This window comes from Apodemus sylvaticus, chromosome 1 (genome assembly GCF_947179515.1).
Source record: "Apodemus sylvaticus chromosome 1, mApoSyl1.1, whole genome shotgun sequence".
NCBI classification, from domain to species: Eukaryota; Metazoa; Chordata; class Mammalia; order Rodentia; family Muridae; genus Apodemus; species Apodemus sylvaticus.
In genome coordinates, this window is record NC_067472.1 from 168,032,482 (window position 1) to 168,049,567 (window position 17,086).

A 17,086-nucleotide genomic window follows, 5' to 3' on the forward strand; every position below is an offset into this window, starting at 1 on the left:
TCTCAAGCTCCTTGCTGAGCCTCATTTCCTCTTTCTCTGAGTCTCATTATGTGGCCCTGGCTATCCTGAAACTCACTCTGTAGACCAGGCTGGTCGACTCAACAGCTCTAGGTGCCTCTGCCTGATTAAAGGTGTGCCACCACACCCATTGCTGTTTCAGTTTCTCTCACACAACACTCATTTTGTCTATCCCAAAGACATCATTTCAAACTTTTTTTTTTGCTTTACTGCAATTACTCTTAGTACACTATGTTAGTACCACTTGAGAAGCACTCTGTGAAGGTGTGCTAATATGGCTTCTCTTCCTTTACCAGTTTAGAGTTTATGGGGGACACGGTCTCCTGTATGGATGCTATTATAATGACCAGTGTGATAAGCTGGGTGGGGTGGCACAGGACTTTAGTCCCAGCACCCTGGAGACAAAAGCAGGTGGATTCCTGAGTTTGAGGCCAGCCTAACCTAATTGACGATAGCCAGAGTTACACAGTGAAACCTTGTCTTGGGAAAAAAAAAATCAGTGTGGAACCGGCTGATGGTGGTGGTGGCAGTGCCTTAGGCCTTTAATCTCTTGAGGCAGAAGCAGGCAAGTCTGAATTACAGAGACAGACAACAGCTGGGACTACATAGTGAGACCATTAAAAACAATATAGAGCTTGCAAATATACTTTAAAAAGAGGCAGTCCTCGGGCAGCACCTGAGTGTGCTACCCTTTCTCAGAATCAGAAAGCACAATGGTGCGTGTGCAGTTAAAGAAGCAGAACACCTGGAGAAGGTTTTGCTTTTGCAGGGTTTAATCCAAGCACCGACAGTTGTTTGCAGAGGCAGGAGCTGACCACAAGAACAGAATAGAATGGGGCCTGAACTCCGTAACAGCGCAGGTGTGTGTTACCAATGCTACTGTCACACTTGAGGTTTTTCAGTGGCTGCGGTGAACCACTCACCCAGACAGGAGCAGTAGCAGTCAAGACTCTGAGAGAGGCAGGTATGAGAAACTTTCTTTATTTCTTCGAAACAGGTGAAAATAAGCAATTCTTATATTTCTCACTTGTAAGATTTTTAAATTTTTAAAAATGCAATTTCTTCTTTTCAAAGCACATGCCATCTTTAAAAAATTCTCAGCAATATACATTTGCACCCAAGAAATACATGCAGCATCACTGTCACCTGACAATGTCCTGCACTGACCCCCGACTCCCGCAGATGTGCCTTCTACTTGGGGACCCGGAACACAGGCTTCAGTGCAGCCCTTATTTCCGTAGGAAACACAGGACTAGTGGTGTCTTCTGACAACTGTCTCCTGATGGCTGAGAACAGCCTCCCTCTGCCTTATTGAAAGCTCTCTCTTTAACACGCTCAAGTAAGGAACAACTAGAATTCAGTAACATTGGAGGATCCCAGTGCGGGTCTGAGGAGGGATTCTTAGGGCTACCCTGTGCCACAAACTTAGGGAAAAATTTTACCCAGAAAACAAAACTGAAAAACTCTTAGATTTTATCAATATACCCTTTAAGTATTTTTTCTTTTAATTATTTTTTTTCTTAAATTTTGAAAGCAGCTTAACGTGAATGAAAAGCAGTTCCTGAGTAACTGCAGTGAACAGTCTTTAAACACATATACATGTGCACATACATATATATTTGCAACTTAGCTCATGTTGGTTCTGCCTTGGTTTACCTCCCCAGAGTTAGGTGAATCCTGTCCCTTCCTTTTTTCAGTTCTCATGTGCAAGTACGACAGCATCAGCTCTGGGAGTCGGCGTGCTGCAGATGTTTCCCCGGTGTCAGCATCTGCTTGTCCCCAGCCAGGTTTCCAGAGTCACTGCAGGTCAGTTATTTTTCAACCCACAAAACCTGTGAGCACCAGAAACGCTTCACGTCTTCTTCATCAGGCGCCGGGATTGCCACGAATGGAGCTTGTTGTAGGCCGTCTGCAGCATCTCCTCTATGTGACTTACCAGCTGAAAGAGACGAGAGACACTGCAGTGAGTTGTCGGGGAAGCCACTGCTTCACATCCAAGCTCTGCCCACACTTTCCAGCACATCCCTCAGTCAACAAGGCGTGTACAGACCCTCAAGCAAAGGTGCAACCACACACTGCATGCACAGGATAGGTGGTAGGTGCAGTGCAGGACCTGACAGCCCGCTGCTGTATCTGGGTGGGGATGCTATGCCTGGTCATCAACCAGCTCCAGAATGTCGAAGTTCCCACTGCTTTTGTGCAATGAGAGCCAAATCAAGTTGATTTCTCGATTTATATACCGGTCAGCTAAAGGCCAGGACAGCAACAGCAACACTTTTTCTCTGTGAGGTGCTCAGTTTGGCTTTTAGCAAACTCCCTGCCTCTCTGCCTGAGTGCCAGGATCAGAGGCACTCACTGTCATACCCGACTCAACACTAAGCTTTTACTACTTTGAAGAGTTCTGCCTTCTTAGAATTGACAAATTAACTCATGAGGTCAGAAAGCCTTGGAATGTGTTTGTGGTTACAGTAAAGTCTTTTAAGTTTATCATTCTAGGAGGAGGGGGACAGACTTGGGGTGTTCTAAATACTTTAGCAGGTCAGTGATTTTGATCTAAGAGAGATTTAAGGATGCCCCCACCCCAGTAACATATGCAAGACAGTAGCCGAGCCCTTGCCTAGAAGGTGTCAAATGCACATTCAATCTTCAGCAATCCACATCTAATCCCCTTTTCAGGGGAGGAGGGTGTGCCATTAACTTTGTCTGCAAAATGTAGCAATTCCTTTCTGCTTAAATGGTAGCAGTGGCTTTATAATACCAATGAGATGTATCTCATATCCTATGATACAGCTACATATAGCCTGTGCAGCCTCAACACAGCACTGCAAACACAATTGAGAGCCTGCTTAGTGTCCTTGGCCTGCTGTAAGAGACACTTGAGGCTCACTGGGAAAAATCATAAGTGAAGATTTTGCTAAACCCCATTTCTTACCATCTTAGTTATAGCTAGATGTTACGCTTGCATATACTATTTCTCACAAAAACCTCTTCAACATTTGTTCTAGTTCTGCTTGGCAACAATACTAAAGACCTTGTGCAAAGCAACCGCGCTCCACCACTGGCTTTACTGCTGTGAAGCACCATCTGAAGACAGCCCTGCTTCTTATCATTAACACTTTACCTGTCTGTTACTGCCAGGCTTGTGAATACTGCTCAGTTTTTACGAATTAGTAACTACATACTTATCCTACTTGGTTCGGAGAGAGAACTGACTCCTACAAGTTTCTTCTGAGTGTGGTGTATACATACCTCCACTCTGCCTCAACACACTACATAAAATACAACAGATAGAAAAGCAGTAGGATGATTTTCATAAATGCTGGCAGGAGGCGCTGGTGTGCAGCTGCATAGGGCACAGAGAACTTTTTCACTAACTGGCAAGTGCTTTTTTTATTGAGACAGACCTCACCATGTAACTGGGGCTAGTGAGGTGAGAATTCTCGAATTTTGGTTTCTTTCTTTCTTTTTTTTTTTCCTGAGACATGTTTCTCTGTATAGCCTTGGCTGTCCTGGAACTCACTCTGTAGTCCAGGCTGGCCTCGAACTCAGCCTGCCTCTGCCTCCCAAGTGCTGGGATTAAAGGCGTGCACCACCACCGCCTGGCTGGAATTTTGGTTTCTAAAAAACCAAACCAAACCAAACCAAACCAAACCAAACCAAACCAAACCAAACCAAACCAAACCAAACCAAAAAAAAAACAAACCCAGAAATATTACAGGACTACCTTTTTGTTTTAATCCCAGGTGTGCAATACTGGGCTGCTTTGCCTTAGCTAACTGATTTGCCTCATGCTCTAGCAGAGGCATGGTTTTAACAACTGCAGATATATTTTCCATGACTGTGTGTGTGATGGTGAAATTCTCATATGGTATATAACTGCCAAGGCTCAAGAAAAAAAAAAGATTCACAGACCTCTATCTCTTTCTCCCCCCAGTGATGGGGGAGGGGGAGATAGAAGGGTGGGAAAAATAACCCACAAAGCAGCAAAGGCCAGCTACAGTCTAGCTTAAGTACAGGTACTTTATATACGTTTTGAATGCAGTGCATGTTAAAATTAAAATAGCACCGTAAGCAAAGAAAAGAACAATGTACTTGCATATGTGACAACAAAGTTAATTTCATCATTCAACAGAAAGAGGCACACAACTGGGGCTTACGTTTGTGCTTAAATACTGCCTCCGAATCTTTTCTTGGAATGGGCAGAGCTTTGTAACTTGGAACCGTTCCAAATTACTCTTCATTTTCACTACCTAAAAAAGATGAGAAACAACGAATTACAGAGAAACTGTAAAGGAAAGTTTTCTAAGAGGTGACTTCTGCTAAAATGTGTGTATTTCACTCAAATCTTTACACTTGTAAGTTATGTCCCACACATTTAGTCATGTGAGCATAAACCTCTGCAAAGAATCAGTTCATACTACTTTAATGTGAACACCTTTTATTAATTATCTCAACCACTGTTGTAGTTATGTGAGCATAAACATATGCAAAGAGGCAGGCCATACTCTTTTAACAATTCTCTTCATTTAATGGGAACATCTTCTACTCAGTAAGTACTTGTCTCAGTCATCATTTAAATGGCCACACAATGTTAGACAAACCAGGCTTTCTCAGCCAGTTCTCTTCTGGTAAGTATTTAGCCTTTTCTACATTTTTAGTCTTACATGGTGGCATGAGAACAATTTCTCTAACTAAAAATATATGTATTTATACACATTTAAATTTCCTTAATGTAAGTCTTTATTTATGCATGTAAGTGTTTTGCCTGCAGGTATGCTATGTGTGCCTGTTGCCTTCTGAGGAAGGCATCTATTAGAACTAGAGTTATAAGCGATTATGAGTCACCATGTGGGTGCTGGGAAGCAAACTCAGATCCACTGCAAGAGTAACTGCTCTCAACTACTGAGCCATCTCTCCAGGTCAAACTTTAAGGCAATTTTTTTTTTCAATACAAGTTTTCCCTGTGTAGCCCTGGCTGTCCTGGTACTTGCCCTGGAGACCAGGCTGGCCTTCAACTCATAGATCCACCTACATCTGCCTCCCAAGTGGTGGGATTACAGGTATTTGGCCCCATTACCTGGCACTTTAAGGCAAAAATTTAAATGAATTCTAAGTAAGCCAAAGAACTTTTATAATTATGGAAAACAGACGTTCCTCTCAGCCATTCAGAATTAGTGATCATTTTGAGTGTTAAATGTTCTTTAACTGCAATTTTATTGAATCTGAAACCCAGAATCTTACACATGGTTTGCACTGCAACTGAGGTAACAAAGTTCCTCTTTCTTCCCCACCCACTTTGGTGGTACAGGGAATCAAATTGTGGCATTATACCTTCATACATACTACACAAGGGCTATATGCATGTTCAGTCTTTTTTTGGTTTGTTTTTATTTAGTTTCAATATGTAATTCAGATTTTTTTCAGAAGCTTAAAAAAAAAATTTATATATGTGAGTACACTGAAGCTGTCTTTAGACACACCAGAAGAGGGCATCAGATCCTATTACAGACGGTTGTGAGCCACCATGTGGAATTGAACTCAGGACCTCTGGAAGAGCAGCTAGTGCTCTTAACTGCTGAGCCATCTCTCCAGGCCATTTTTTGTTTCTTTGTTTTTTTAAGATAGGATCTCACTACATAATCCTGGACTCCTTGAACTTCCTATGTAGACCAGGCTATCTTCAAATTCAGAGTTCTGGAATTAAAAGCTTGCATTACCATTCCCAGTTGATGTTTAAATCTTGAAACTCAAGACTTAATCGGCTCTGTTTGATTCCAGCCTGCTTGTTTCCCTTCTGCCCGTTGTTTTTACAAAGCTTTTAGTCTTTTCTCCTTTCTTCTTTTGCTGCTGAGCGAGTCTTGGACTTTAAACATACTAAGCACATGCTCTGCCACCAAGCTTCACCATCTGTCCTGTCTTTTCCTTAACATTTGCTCAAAGAGCAATTTATATAGGGAAGCCAGTATTGCTATTGATGCTACAAATATTTTTGTTAATTACTCTTTAATAGGCAATAGGAATTTTAAATTTCAGACATTTCATGCTAGAGCTTGGGATGCAATTTGATGGTAAAGCTCTTGTGTAGCATGTCTCTATCTCTGGGGTTAACCCTGGGACTACAAAAAGAAGAAAAAAAAAATACAGTGCTGTTGATGTCAGCACTGGATTTATTTTATTTTATTTATTTATTTTTGTTTTGGTTTCTTGGATTTGGTTTTTTTAAGACACGGTTTCTCTGTATAGCCCTGGCTGTCCTGGAACTCACTCTGTAGACCAGGCTGGCCTCGAACTCAGAAATCTGCCTGCCTCTGCCTCCCAAAGTGCTGGGATTAGCGTGCGCCACCACCGCCCCACCACCGCCCGGCTTTGTTTTTTATTTTTATTTGTGATTTTAATCAATAACAAATGTATCAAAAACAAGAGAGCAAGCTGAGTCTGTTTCCTAGTTGTTTATGGTCTAGAGTGTGTATGGTATAGAGTGTTAATTGTTTATGGTAGAGTGGCTAAAATGTATGCTAAGAGTTATATGACTGCCATGGCTCAATTTCCTAATCTTTAAAATGGAAATTATGATCAATACCTTCTCCATAAAGACACAGGGAAGCTTAAACGATGTATGAATGCCTAACAGTCATACTAAGTTGGCACATGGTAATGTATGTTTACCTCTCAGTCATTACCATAGTAGTTGGTTGTATTTAGAATCAGTTCTAACCTTTTCTTCTAGGAATGGTGTATTAACAGGAAAGCAAGACCAGAAATGCCGCAGAAGTTCCCCAACAGCCACATACAAGTGTTTCAATTCAGACTGAATATCGTTTGGCACCATCTCTGCAAAAAAGAAGACGAGAGCCCTAGGGCAAGAGCTATTTCCAGTCCTAAAACTGACCACTGTAAGAGCTGTTCGGCAGTGCAGTGCATGCACAGCTTGAAGGAGGTCAAACTTTCAGCAAAATATCCCAACCCGTTAAAGAAAAATCAATACAGTGCTGGTGAGGTGTCTCAGTGGATGAAGACACTTACTGCCAAGCCTGGCGACCTGCGTTCAGGAACCTACATATAGGAGAGAACTAACTCTTGTAAGCTGCTTTCTGGCCTCATGTGCCACGCCCTCCGACAATTTCTCAACCCCAATAAAGAAATTTAATAACTCAAAAAAGACAAGGCAGCACAGCCTTAGCATTTCTTTAGCACTAACTGAAGCAAAGAGGAAAAGGGAGAAGGTGGCCCACTACGTACGGTTTACGGCTTGCTGTGTCCCTCCCTGCATAAGTGCTCCTCCAGGTGACAGGGCTGTGATGGTGCTACTAGCAGCACTGCTTGAGAGAACCTGCAAGAGATGAGTCAGAAACTGATTTACCTCTCTTCTAGCATCTGCTTCAATAGTTGTTTTATACCCATGCAAATACATTATGCACAGCAACCAGAATGAATAACATTTCTTGAGGCTAGAAATTGTGTAGAAAACCCATCTGCCAGGAATATAGCAGACCCCATAACAGAACCTTAAAAAAAAAAAAATCAGATTCCTTGGAGCTAAATTACAAGTGGCTGTAAGCTATCCACTGTGGTTCTGGGAGCCAGATGTGAATCTTTTGGCAAGAACAGCACACATTCTTAGTTTCTGAACCACTTAACCTCTCTGCCTCCTACAATTCTGATTTCTGAGGTTTTGGTTAGTTATGGTCTAACATTATTAAATGGGTCCTCCAACTTGCTGCCAAGTTGACAACCTGAGCTCAGCCCCTGGGAACCGAGCTGTCCAAAGCTTGGAGGTCTGCAACTGCTCTGGCTCTCAGTTTTCTGGTCTATGGGTCTGAGTTTTACACAGACAAAACTACTTACATACAGCTCCTAGTCCACTATAAAATTTCCTAACAATGGCCTCACAAAACCCAGCATAAAAAGCAACAATTGTTCAGCTATACAGTTCAACTGGCTATGCTTACAACCTGAGTTAGTAGCTACAAGAATTCTGGCCTTAAAACAGTAGAAGTCACCTACCTGAGTTAACTTGGGTGTATAAGCTTCCATTTCTTGTCTAATACTTTGAAAAGAATTAATAATGTCCTGACTTGTTGCATACTGTAGTGACTGAATTGGAGTAGGACCATGATAATACCTGGAGATTAGCACAGAAGTAACCAATTATATCAAGGTTCCATATCTGTTTTTCAAATATTTTAGCATCAACAAAACATGCCCTTACAGCAAAAAATGACACTATACTTAAAGAAATTTAAAGCTATTTAGTTTCCTGTTTGAGTTTTATTTTTGAAAAGAACTACTTATTTATTTAATGTATATGAGTACACTGTCTTCAGACACACCAGAACAGGGCATCGGATCCCATTACAGATGGTTATGAGTCACCATGTGGACACCTGGAATTGAACCCAGGTCCCCTGGAAGAACAGTCAGTGCTCTTAACCGTTGAGCTGTATCTCCAGGCCCACAGTTTTATTTTCATTACTGTTAGTTCTATACAGTGTGGTGGTGGGCAGGTATGTGCATGAGGGTACAGGTCCTCGTAGAGCCCAAATACTGGATCCCTGGAGCTGGCATCTAGGTGTTATGAGCCACTTTGGGTGTTTGAAATCAAACTAGGGTCCTCTGCCAGAGCAACATGAGTTCTTTGCCACTGAGCCATCTCTCTAGCCCCTGTAATTTAATTTCTTTAAAAGGCAATAAGAAAAAATAGCATGAAAATTCAAAATTTGAGCCTGTGAGATGGCTCAGTGGGTAAAGGACCTGCTGTTAAACGTGGTGACCTGAGTTGGGTCCCAAGTGGAAGGAGGGTCCTAAGCTGACCCTGACTTTCACATTTGCTGTGATACATGCACATAAACTGTGTAATAAAAATCAGTTTTCTTGATCTTCATCATTTAGGAAGCATTCCAAGTATGTATAAAGTTGAAAAAAAAATTTATTTTATTAATGTTTCGCCTGTATATATATGTATGTGTGTGTGTGTCACACATACATACATACATATATATATATATATATATATATAAAAAATCAGTACCACATGTATGCCTGGTGTCGGGATGAAGTTGGAACTCCTGGAATTCAAGTTCTGAATGAGTCTTATTAACTCAGGCTAGCCTTCAATTTGCTGTACAGTGGAGGATATCCTTGAACTACTGCTTCACCTACTTAAGACATGGGTGCATACAATTATATTAAGTTTGTAAAGCAAATTTTTGAAGGAATTTGTATACTGCACTTTTATGGCAACAAACTGACTTCAGACTTGCAGAGTACACTCTGCACTGATTGCTGTGTAAGTGTTTCACTTCCGTCAGCCAAACTGACCTGTCTGACTTCTTGAGATTCAGCGCAATCGTTTTCACAGAATTGTTGTTTCCCAAGTCTTCATATTCAATGGACTCTTGCAACTTTGCCTGCAATTAATGACATGGTATTTTTGTTAGAAACTGACTGAGATTTCAGAGCATGAAAACTAAAGCCCTCCCACTGTGGCTAACCCAGTGTTCTCCCCAATGACCAACAGGCAGTCCTGCTTCCAACATTTTGGTCATACCAGTTATTATATATAAAAAAATTTTTTGGAGACAAAGTTTCTCTGTGTAGACCAGGGGGGTTTTGAATTTAGAGATCCACCTGCCTCAGCTTTGTGAGTGCTACAATAAAAGGCATGGACCACCATACTTGGGCTTCTTTTTTTAAATGTACGAGTGATATGTAGACTATGAGACATAGACTTTTGATCCTTCTGTCTGCTAAAGGCTAGGATTATGGGTATACACTACCATATCTGATGCTGTGAGCTCTTTTTGAAGCAATGTAGACATTCTGTATTTTGAATTGGGCCATACATATCCTGTTATAACAAGCTGAAAATACTGTACGTTGACATATGTTTTAAGTCTGATAAAGCTATTACAAAAATAAGTAATTTTAAGAGGAGGATCATTTCTATGTCCTTATTGATTTTTATAATTTTATTGTTTGGTGCTGGGGAACTGAAGCCAGCACCCTGTGAATCTTCAGTAAGCTATTTACCACTAAGCTACATCCCATTAATTTTAACAAAGTAGCAACAGCCAAACAGGGCTCATCTACACGGATATGTCATAGACATCAACTTTTTGCTGCTGTCATAACTGCAGTCCTGTATTAGTATCTAATATAAATCTTTGCACACCACCCCCTCCTTTCCTTAAATGGAAGAGTATAAACCTTTAAACTGTTCATATGAACTGCTTGACAGGCGTCTAAGTAAGTATCCTTTCTATAAATGGGGAGAAGAAACTTAAAAGTAATGAAGTAATGAGCAAGCAGCTACTTTAATGGGAGGGCTAATTAACTTACTATGTAAACAAAACAAACAAAAACCCCATAAAGACTTTCTGTCTTCGTTAAACACTTGCCCCAGAAAGCTTAATCTCTCTCTCTCTCTCTCTCTCTCTCTCTCTCTCTCTCTCTCTCTCTCTCTCTCTCTCTCTCTCACACACACACACACACACATACACTTAAGTCTATGTTGAGTTTTTTTCTACAATGAGGGTAATAGGTCTGCCATCTGCTAAAAAACCAAAACCAACCTCAGGAAACAAACAAAGAATTTAGATCCTTATATCCAGAGATACATAGTCCCCAAATGGCCCAGCTCTTATGCCCATACCCTTTTGACTGCTGGCTGAAAGCAGTCTGTATCGCCAGAATTTCCATCCACACTGCTGGGTTCACTGTTCTGTCCATTTTGTGATTGTCTGAAAAAGAAATGGAAAAATAAGCTCATGTTAAAACTGCTGAATTTTACTTGGTTATCCTGAAAAGGTCAGTGACAGTTTCTACATGTGTACTTAACTGTTTTCTGAGACCAGCAGCCAGGACCATGGCACTGTGGTGGTTAAACCTTTTGATGATGGCAGCATTACTATTCTCCTTTATGGATTTGGAATTGGAAGTAGATGGCACAGAGGAAATGCCATAGCCCTGTGAGAAACAATTCAGTAAACAAAATCAAATATAAGAGTGGATACCTAGATATGGAACACATCCATGCCATTCCAGTACTGGGAAATGGAATAGGTGGACTCCTAGGGCTTTTGGCCATTCTGTACAGACTACCCAATGTGATCTGGTCTCATGTAACAGCCTGGCAGGATGTGCCCATTGGTATAATAGACATCAGTATTATGAGGGTAACTAACTGCTTTCTGATTGGATTCCACGACTTATCTACAGGAAATACCCATGCTTAGTACAGCTAGCCTGATTAAGAGCTGGTGGCTAGAGTGATCACAGGTCCAAAGCAGGAAACCCAATACCATCATTCTGTTAAATGGACATATGGTTAAACTGTTTTCTGAGTATCTCATGTTCACACTCATATATTGGTACTGACAGCTGTCATCACAGAATTTCATAAAAAAGTATATTTTTTAATAGGGGCTGGAGAGATGGCTCAGTGGTTAAGAGCACTGACTGCTCTTTCAGAGGTCCTGAGTCAATTCCCAGCAACCACATGGTGGCTCACAATTATCTGTAATGGGATCTGAAGCCCTCCTCTGTTGTGTCTGAAACAGCTCCAGTGTACTCACATACTTTAAACACTTTAAGATTTACTTTTATGTATGTGAGTACACTGTACTGTCTTCAGATACACCAGAATCTTTAAAAAAAAAATCCATTTAAATTAAAAAGATTTGATGGAACACTTCTTTATTCCCCAGCACTCAAGAGGCAGAGGCAGGTTGATCTTTTATTTTAATAATTAATTAATTTAATGTATGTGAGTACACTGTAGCTGTCTTCAGACACACCAAAGGAGGGCATCTGATCTCATTACAGATGGTTGTTGAGCCACTATGTGGTTGCTAGGAATTGAACTCAGGAACTCTGGAAGAGCAGTCAGTGCTCTTAATCACTAAGCTATCTCTCTAGCCCAGGTAGGCAGATCTCTAAGTTTGAGGTCAAGTCTACAGAGAAACCCCTGTCTTGGGAGGGAAAAAAACAAAACAAAAAACCCAAATTAAAAAAAAAAAAGATTACAATATAAACAATCTTCGCCTTCTATCTTCCAAAACCTCCCATACCCCTTCTTGCACTCCTTCAAACTCTTGATCTCTCTCTTCATTAACTACTGGTATATGTACATAGTATGGCTTCTTAATGTAGAGAACAGCAATCATAAAGTCTGAAGGTAAGGGACAGTGGAGAGCTTGGCCCTGAGGAGGACATTTTCTTCACAGGTCTAAGGCTCAAGGAACAGGGTAGAGGAATGGACCAGAAGGGAATGGAAGAGTCGGGGGCTGGAGAGGCCTGCTGCAGACACTGTCTGGATACGAGGCCACTGTTGCAGTCTCCTCAGTTATTGCTCAATGCCCACAAGAGACTGGGCACCAATATTTCAACACAGAAGAGGGAAGAGCCCATGATTACAGACAGTGAACTGACCCCGGGGAAAGGAATAACACTTTTTTCATGTCACTGGTAAGCTGGCCATGTTCCAGTATATAAACTCCTACCCACTTAACAGAACTCAGTGGGTTCCACACACACAAACAATAGGAGAGTTTGGTCTTCTTTTTGGGAAGGAGAGAGGGGACATCAGGGTGTCGGGGTAAATGTAATAAAATTCATTATATCCATGTACACAGCTGTCTAAAGAAATAGAAAATAGCCAGGCAGTGGTGGCGTATGCCTTTAATCCCAGCACCTGGGAGGTAGATGCAGGCGGATTTCTGAGTTCGAGGCCAGCCTGGTCTACAGAGTGAGTTCCAGGACAGCCAGGGCTATACAGAGAAACCCTGTCTCGAAAAATCAAAAAAATAAAAAAATAAAAAAATAAAAAAAGAAACCGAGAATCACTAACCGATGGTGGCCCTGCCTCTGAACACACACACACACACACACACACACACACACACACACACACACACACACACACACACAATGAACAAACAAAAATACCGAGACTCAATTGGTTTTATTATATTTTCTGATTGTTAGTCTAGGCAGACATTCAATTTTTAAGGTCTAACTATAGATAACGCAGCAGAAATCCATACCATCCTCTGTTTGCTTCACAATTTTACCCCAGAGGGGAAAAAAAAGATGTCTATTTGACAAGTAACAATCAATCCGCTCACAGCAAAGTGCAGGTACCACGAGGCTGCCTTTTCTTGTAAGCCAGTTCATTAGGGTTAGGAAATAAAGGAGCTATGAGGGAACATGATTGACATCACTGGAGAGGAAGTGGCTCAAGGTCACTACACAAGCAAATGTTAAATGTTTTTAAAATAAAATATGGAAGAGCCACAAACAGGTTTATGAGGGCCATCAAAGGTCAGTTTCCTTCTGCATGTGAAATATCTAAGCAGAGGCACTGGAGAGAGTGCTCAGCAGTAAGCGCCCTCGCAAAGGGTGCAGGCTCTGTCCCAGCACCCATGTGGCACCTCCTAACTGTCTATATGTTCACCTCCAGGGGATCATGGGCACCTGATACACATGGCACACATTCACATAAACAGGCAGACAAACTAAAAAGAAAACTTCATATTAAAATAAGAGAAAATATCTAAGTAGTAAATACCAATCACATAGTTGGTAAATGATTTCGGACCTTGGGAGTTAGATGAGCGCTACATGGGATAATCATTACGTAATTAGTATAAAGTAACGAGTTGGAGGTCTGGAATCATGACCTGGAGGGATTAAAACAAGTAAAGGCTGGCAGATAAACTATCAACAAATATATGCTTCTTTACTAATATTCATTCACATTTCTTTAGAATAAAATTTTACTAGAAAGAGGTTGACTCCAGTTCGTGTTCATGGGAAAGCTTAAAAATTATCTCTTAAAAGCATTAAGTGCTCTCTCATCGCTCTCGCCTCTTGGCACTCTGACCCCTCTGCCCCTCTTGGGCTCTTCTCCCTTCCCCCCTCTCCACGTGGTCATGGCCAGCCTCCACTCCTCCACCTCTCCTCTCTCTCTGCCTCCACTACATCATTAACTCTCATCCTCTGCCCTGAATAAACTCTATTCTATACCCCAAACAAAACACCATTAAGCAATTCTCAGAGAAGTCAGTCCCTAAGGCAATATTAACTTATTTATTTTAGCTGGGCAGTGGTGGCGCATGCCTGTAATCCCAGCACTCTAGGAGGCAGAGGCAGGCAGATTTCTGAGTTCAAGGCCAGCCTGGTCTACAGAGTGAGTTCCAGGACAGCCAGGGCTATACAGAGAAACCCTGTCTCGAAAAAACCAAATCCAAAAAAACAAAAACAAACAAAAAAACAAAACAAAACTTATTTATTTTAGTGGGTATGTGTGAGCACGGGTGCTCATGTGGAAGCCACAAGACAACTTTTGGGACTTGGTTCACTATGGGTTCTGGGGCTCAAACACAGGTGCTCAGACTTGTGAAGCAAGCACTTTCCACTCAGCCAACTTATTGGTATCCTAAGACAACTCTACTGGCAAACAGCAGAACCAAAATAGGACTCAAACCCAGGGCCTATTGCATACTAAAAAGCACTTCTGAGAACCTAACAGTATTCTGCTTGTTTTCGGATATTACAAGTGGAACATCTAATTTAGGGCATATACATAAATAACACTGAAAACCAGGAAAAGATCATTTTGTCATTATGTTCCTTTATTCATTCTTACCTCATCTAATGGCTTATCTTCCAACGCTGTCAAATCTAGCATTGGGTTTTTTACTCCTAATGAAACCATTGTTTTTAATCCTAGAAAAATCAATGAAAACACAGGTTCAAAGCTCATCTTTCTAACATATATTTTAAAAACTTATAAATAGCTCCAACAGTCAAGAATGGCAAGGTGTCAGGGCACCACTTACCCTTCTCATCTATTTTGGCACATTCTGCAAAGAGGTCCTTTGATCCTGTATTTAGTCGGTCCCTATGAAAATAATGGGACTGGAAAAAGCGTGTCCAGAACTCCTTTTCTGTCATGTTGTGTGGTACAGTTTCTGCATATTTCATTTTTACTGTGGGAGGGAAAAGTCCACAAAAGATACCTTAGATATTGAATTCCTTTCCTTTCCTTTCCCTCCCCCCCCCCTCTCTCTCTCTCTTTCTTTCTGAGACAGGGTTTCTCTGCATAGCCCTGGCTGTCCTGGACCTCATTCTGTAGACCAGGCTGGCCTCCAACTCAGAAATCCAGCTGCCTCTGCCTCCCAGGTGCTGGGATCAAAGGCATGTGCCACTGCCCGGCTGAGTTCCTATTTCTTAAGAATCCTCTAGGTTCTTAGTAATTGGATAAAAACTAAAGGCCCTCCTGACAGCCCACCTTATGCACTATAGAATTAAAAATATGAAATAAAATATAACAGATTTAGGTGAGGTACCACTCATGACTCCTCACAAACTATGGACATCAGTACATACTGCAAAGATTTTTTTTTTTTAAACTGCAAACCTGGAAATCAAACCTTACTAATACAAGGCAGTGTTAGTTGGTAGGAGAATAAAACTTTTAATACCTATAACACTACAGCTCTGTTCTCCAGAAGCTTCTGGTTAGTGATCAGTGTTCAGAAACATTAGGTCTGACATTTACTGTTTAGGTGACCCTGAAGCAGATTATTTTCTTTGTACCTCTGCTCCTTATTAAAAAAAAATATTAATAGTACCAACTTCTCAAAACATTTATGGTGATTAAATGTATATGGAAAGAGGCTTAGAATAGCAAACACTATACACTATGCTGATATTCTAGAACAGTTCTCAAACTGTGGGTTACAACCCCCTTGGGAGAGGCTCATGTCTGATATCCTGCATATCAGATACAATATGATTCATAATAGCAAAATGAGTTACTGAAGTTTGTAGAAGTTATTTCATTAGAATGACATCACATACATGTGATGGACACATGCACAAGATCTTCCTGCTCTGCCTCCCAAATACAAGGGTTACAGACGAACACTACCATTCCCAACCTGGCCTCCTATTCAAATTGTTGATGAATGAGTAAATTTTTCCCATACGTTTCCTATAAAAAAATTTCATTTCCTAATGAAATGAACTAATAACTATAAAGCATTTACTGAACACATATCAGGAACTAGGAAAAGTATTTTTATATATTCTATTGTATTTAATCAGAACAAAAAGAAACTCTTCATTGATAGTAAATAAAACTCACCTAAACAATCCCTTTAATCTCTTAAGTTAAAAATTAGTAATTGACTTTTCTTACCTGCTGGATAGGTCCTAAATATAGATTCAATGATATCAGAAGTTAAATTATATCTCAGACCATTACAGCCATCTGTTTGGGGCCGGACATCAGCCTAAAACAAAGATCACAAACATGTACTAACATATATGTTAGCTACCTGAGAGTATGTCTAAGTTCCCGGTGGATAATAGAGAGATGAAACAGACTTTCTGAGCAAACTGCAGAGATAGCACACTAACCAAATTCAGAGACAGGGCATAAAGAAACTTGGTCTTGTTTATCCTAGTCCAGGAGACTTGTAAGTCTGCATCTTTGAAAGTCTGAAATGACCAAATAGACATGTTCACGAGTGGCCAACATCAGAATCGACCAGCTTTAAAACAGAACTCATACCACTGCCAAAACCTCTGTGAGCCTTGGCTAGTAGTTAAATGGATATTATTAGTTAACTTCCTGAGGTAAGGCTTTATGAATTTGACTTGTATTTATTAATCACCCAGAAATGTACTGAATTCATGTAACTGCTACTCATAGTTTTCAGTTAGTCTGTTGAGACAGAGATTCTACACAGCTAGGTTAGGCTGGAATTTTATGTAGGATGACCTTGAACTAAAGATCCTCTTGCTCTGTTTCCCAAGTACAGAGATTATGGATACACACTACCCATTCCTGGCCTCTTATTCAAACTTTTGTTGAATGAGCAAATATTGTTCTCATTCTTTTCCTAAAAAAATAAAATTTCATTTCCTAATTCATAAAATTTCATAGCCCTAATCTATTAAATATGTCTTAAAATAATTTTTTTTTCCTAAATGGTGGTAGCCCCTATCCATTTAACTCTGTATTATGAGTAAAACACAGTAATCACTTTACAAAAGCACT

General features: G+C 40.7%; 1 protein-coding gene across 4 annotated transcripts in view; it reads right to left on the bottom strand.

Annotated features, from left to right (window-relative positions):
• Positions 1–983: 983 nt before the first annotated feature.
• Gtf2h1 (general transcription factor IIH subunit 1) overlaps positions 984–17,086 on the bottom strand; it is a 28,138-nt gene continuing 12,035 nt past the window's right edge. For all 4 annotated transcript variants that reach the window (XM_052162267.1, XM_052162282.1, XM_052162258.1 and 1 more), the window contains 11 exons: positions 16,223–16,316; positions 14,859–15,008; positions 14,666–14,745; positions 10,856–10,983; positions 10,670–10,757; positions 9,337–9,425; positions 8,023–8,140; positions 7,258–7,348; positions 6,734–6,849; positions 4,176–4,268; positions 984–1,957 (listed from right to left, as the gene is read on the bottom strand). In XM_052162267.1, the coding sequence (XP_052018227.1) occupies positions 1,871–1,957; positions 4,176–4,268; positions 6,734–6,849; positions 7,258–7,348; positions 8,023–8,140; positions 9,337–9,425; positions 10,670–10,757; positions 10,856–10,983; positions 14,666–14,745; positions 14,859–15,008; positions 16,223–16,316 (1,134 nt within the window). In that variant the 3' untranslated portion in view covers positions 984–1,870. The remainder of the gene's footprint in view (positions 1,958–4,175; positions 4,269–6,733; positions 6,850–7,257; positions 7,349–8,022; positions 8,141–9,336; positions 9,426–10,669; positions 10,758–10,855; positions 10,984–14,665; positions 14,746–14,858; positions 15,009–16,222; positions 16,317–17,086) is intronic.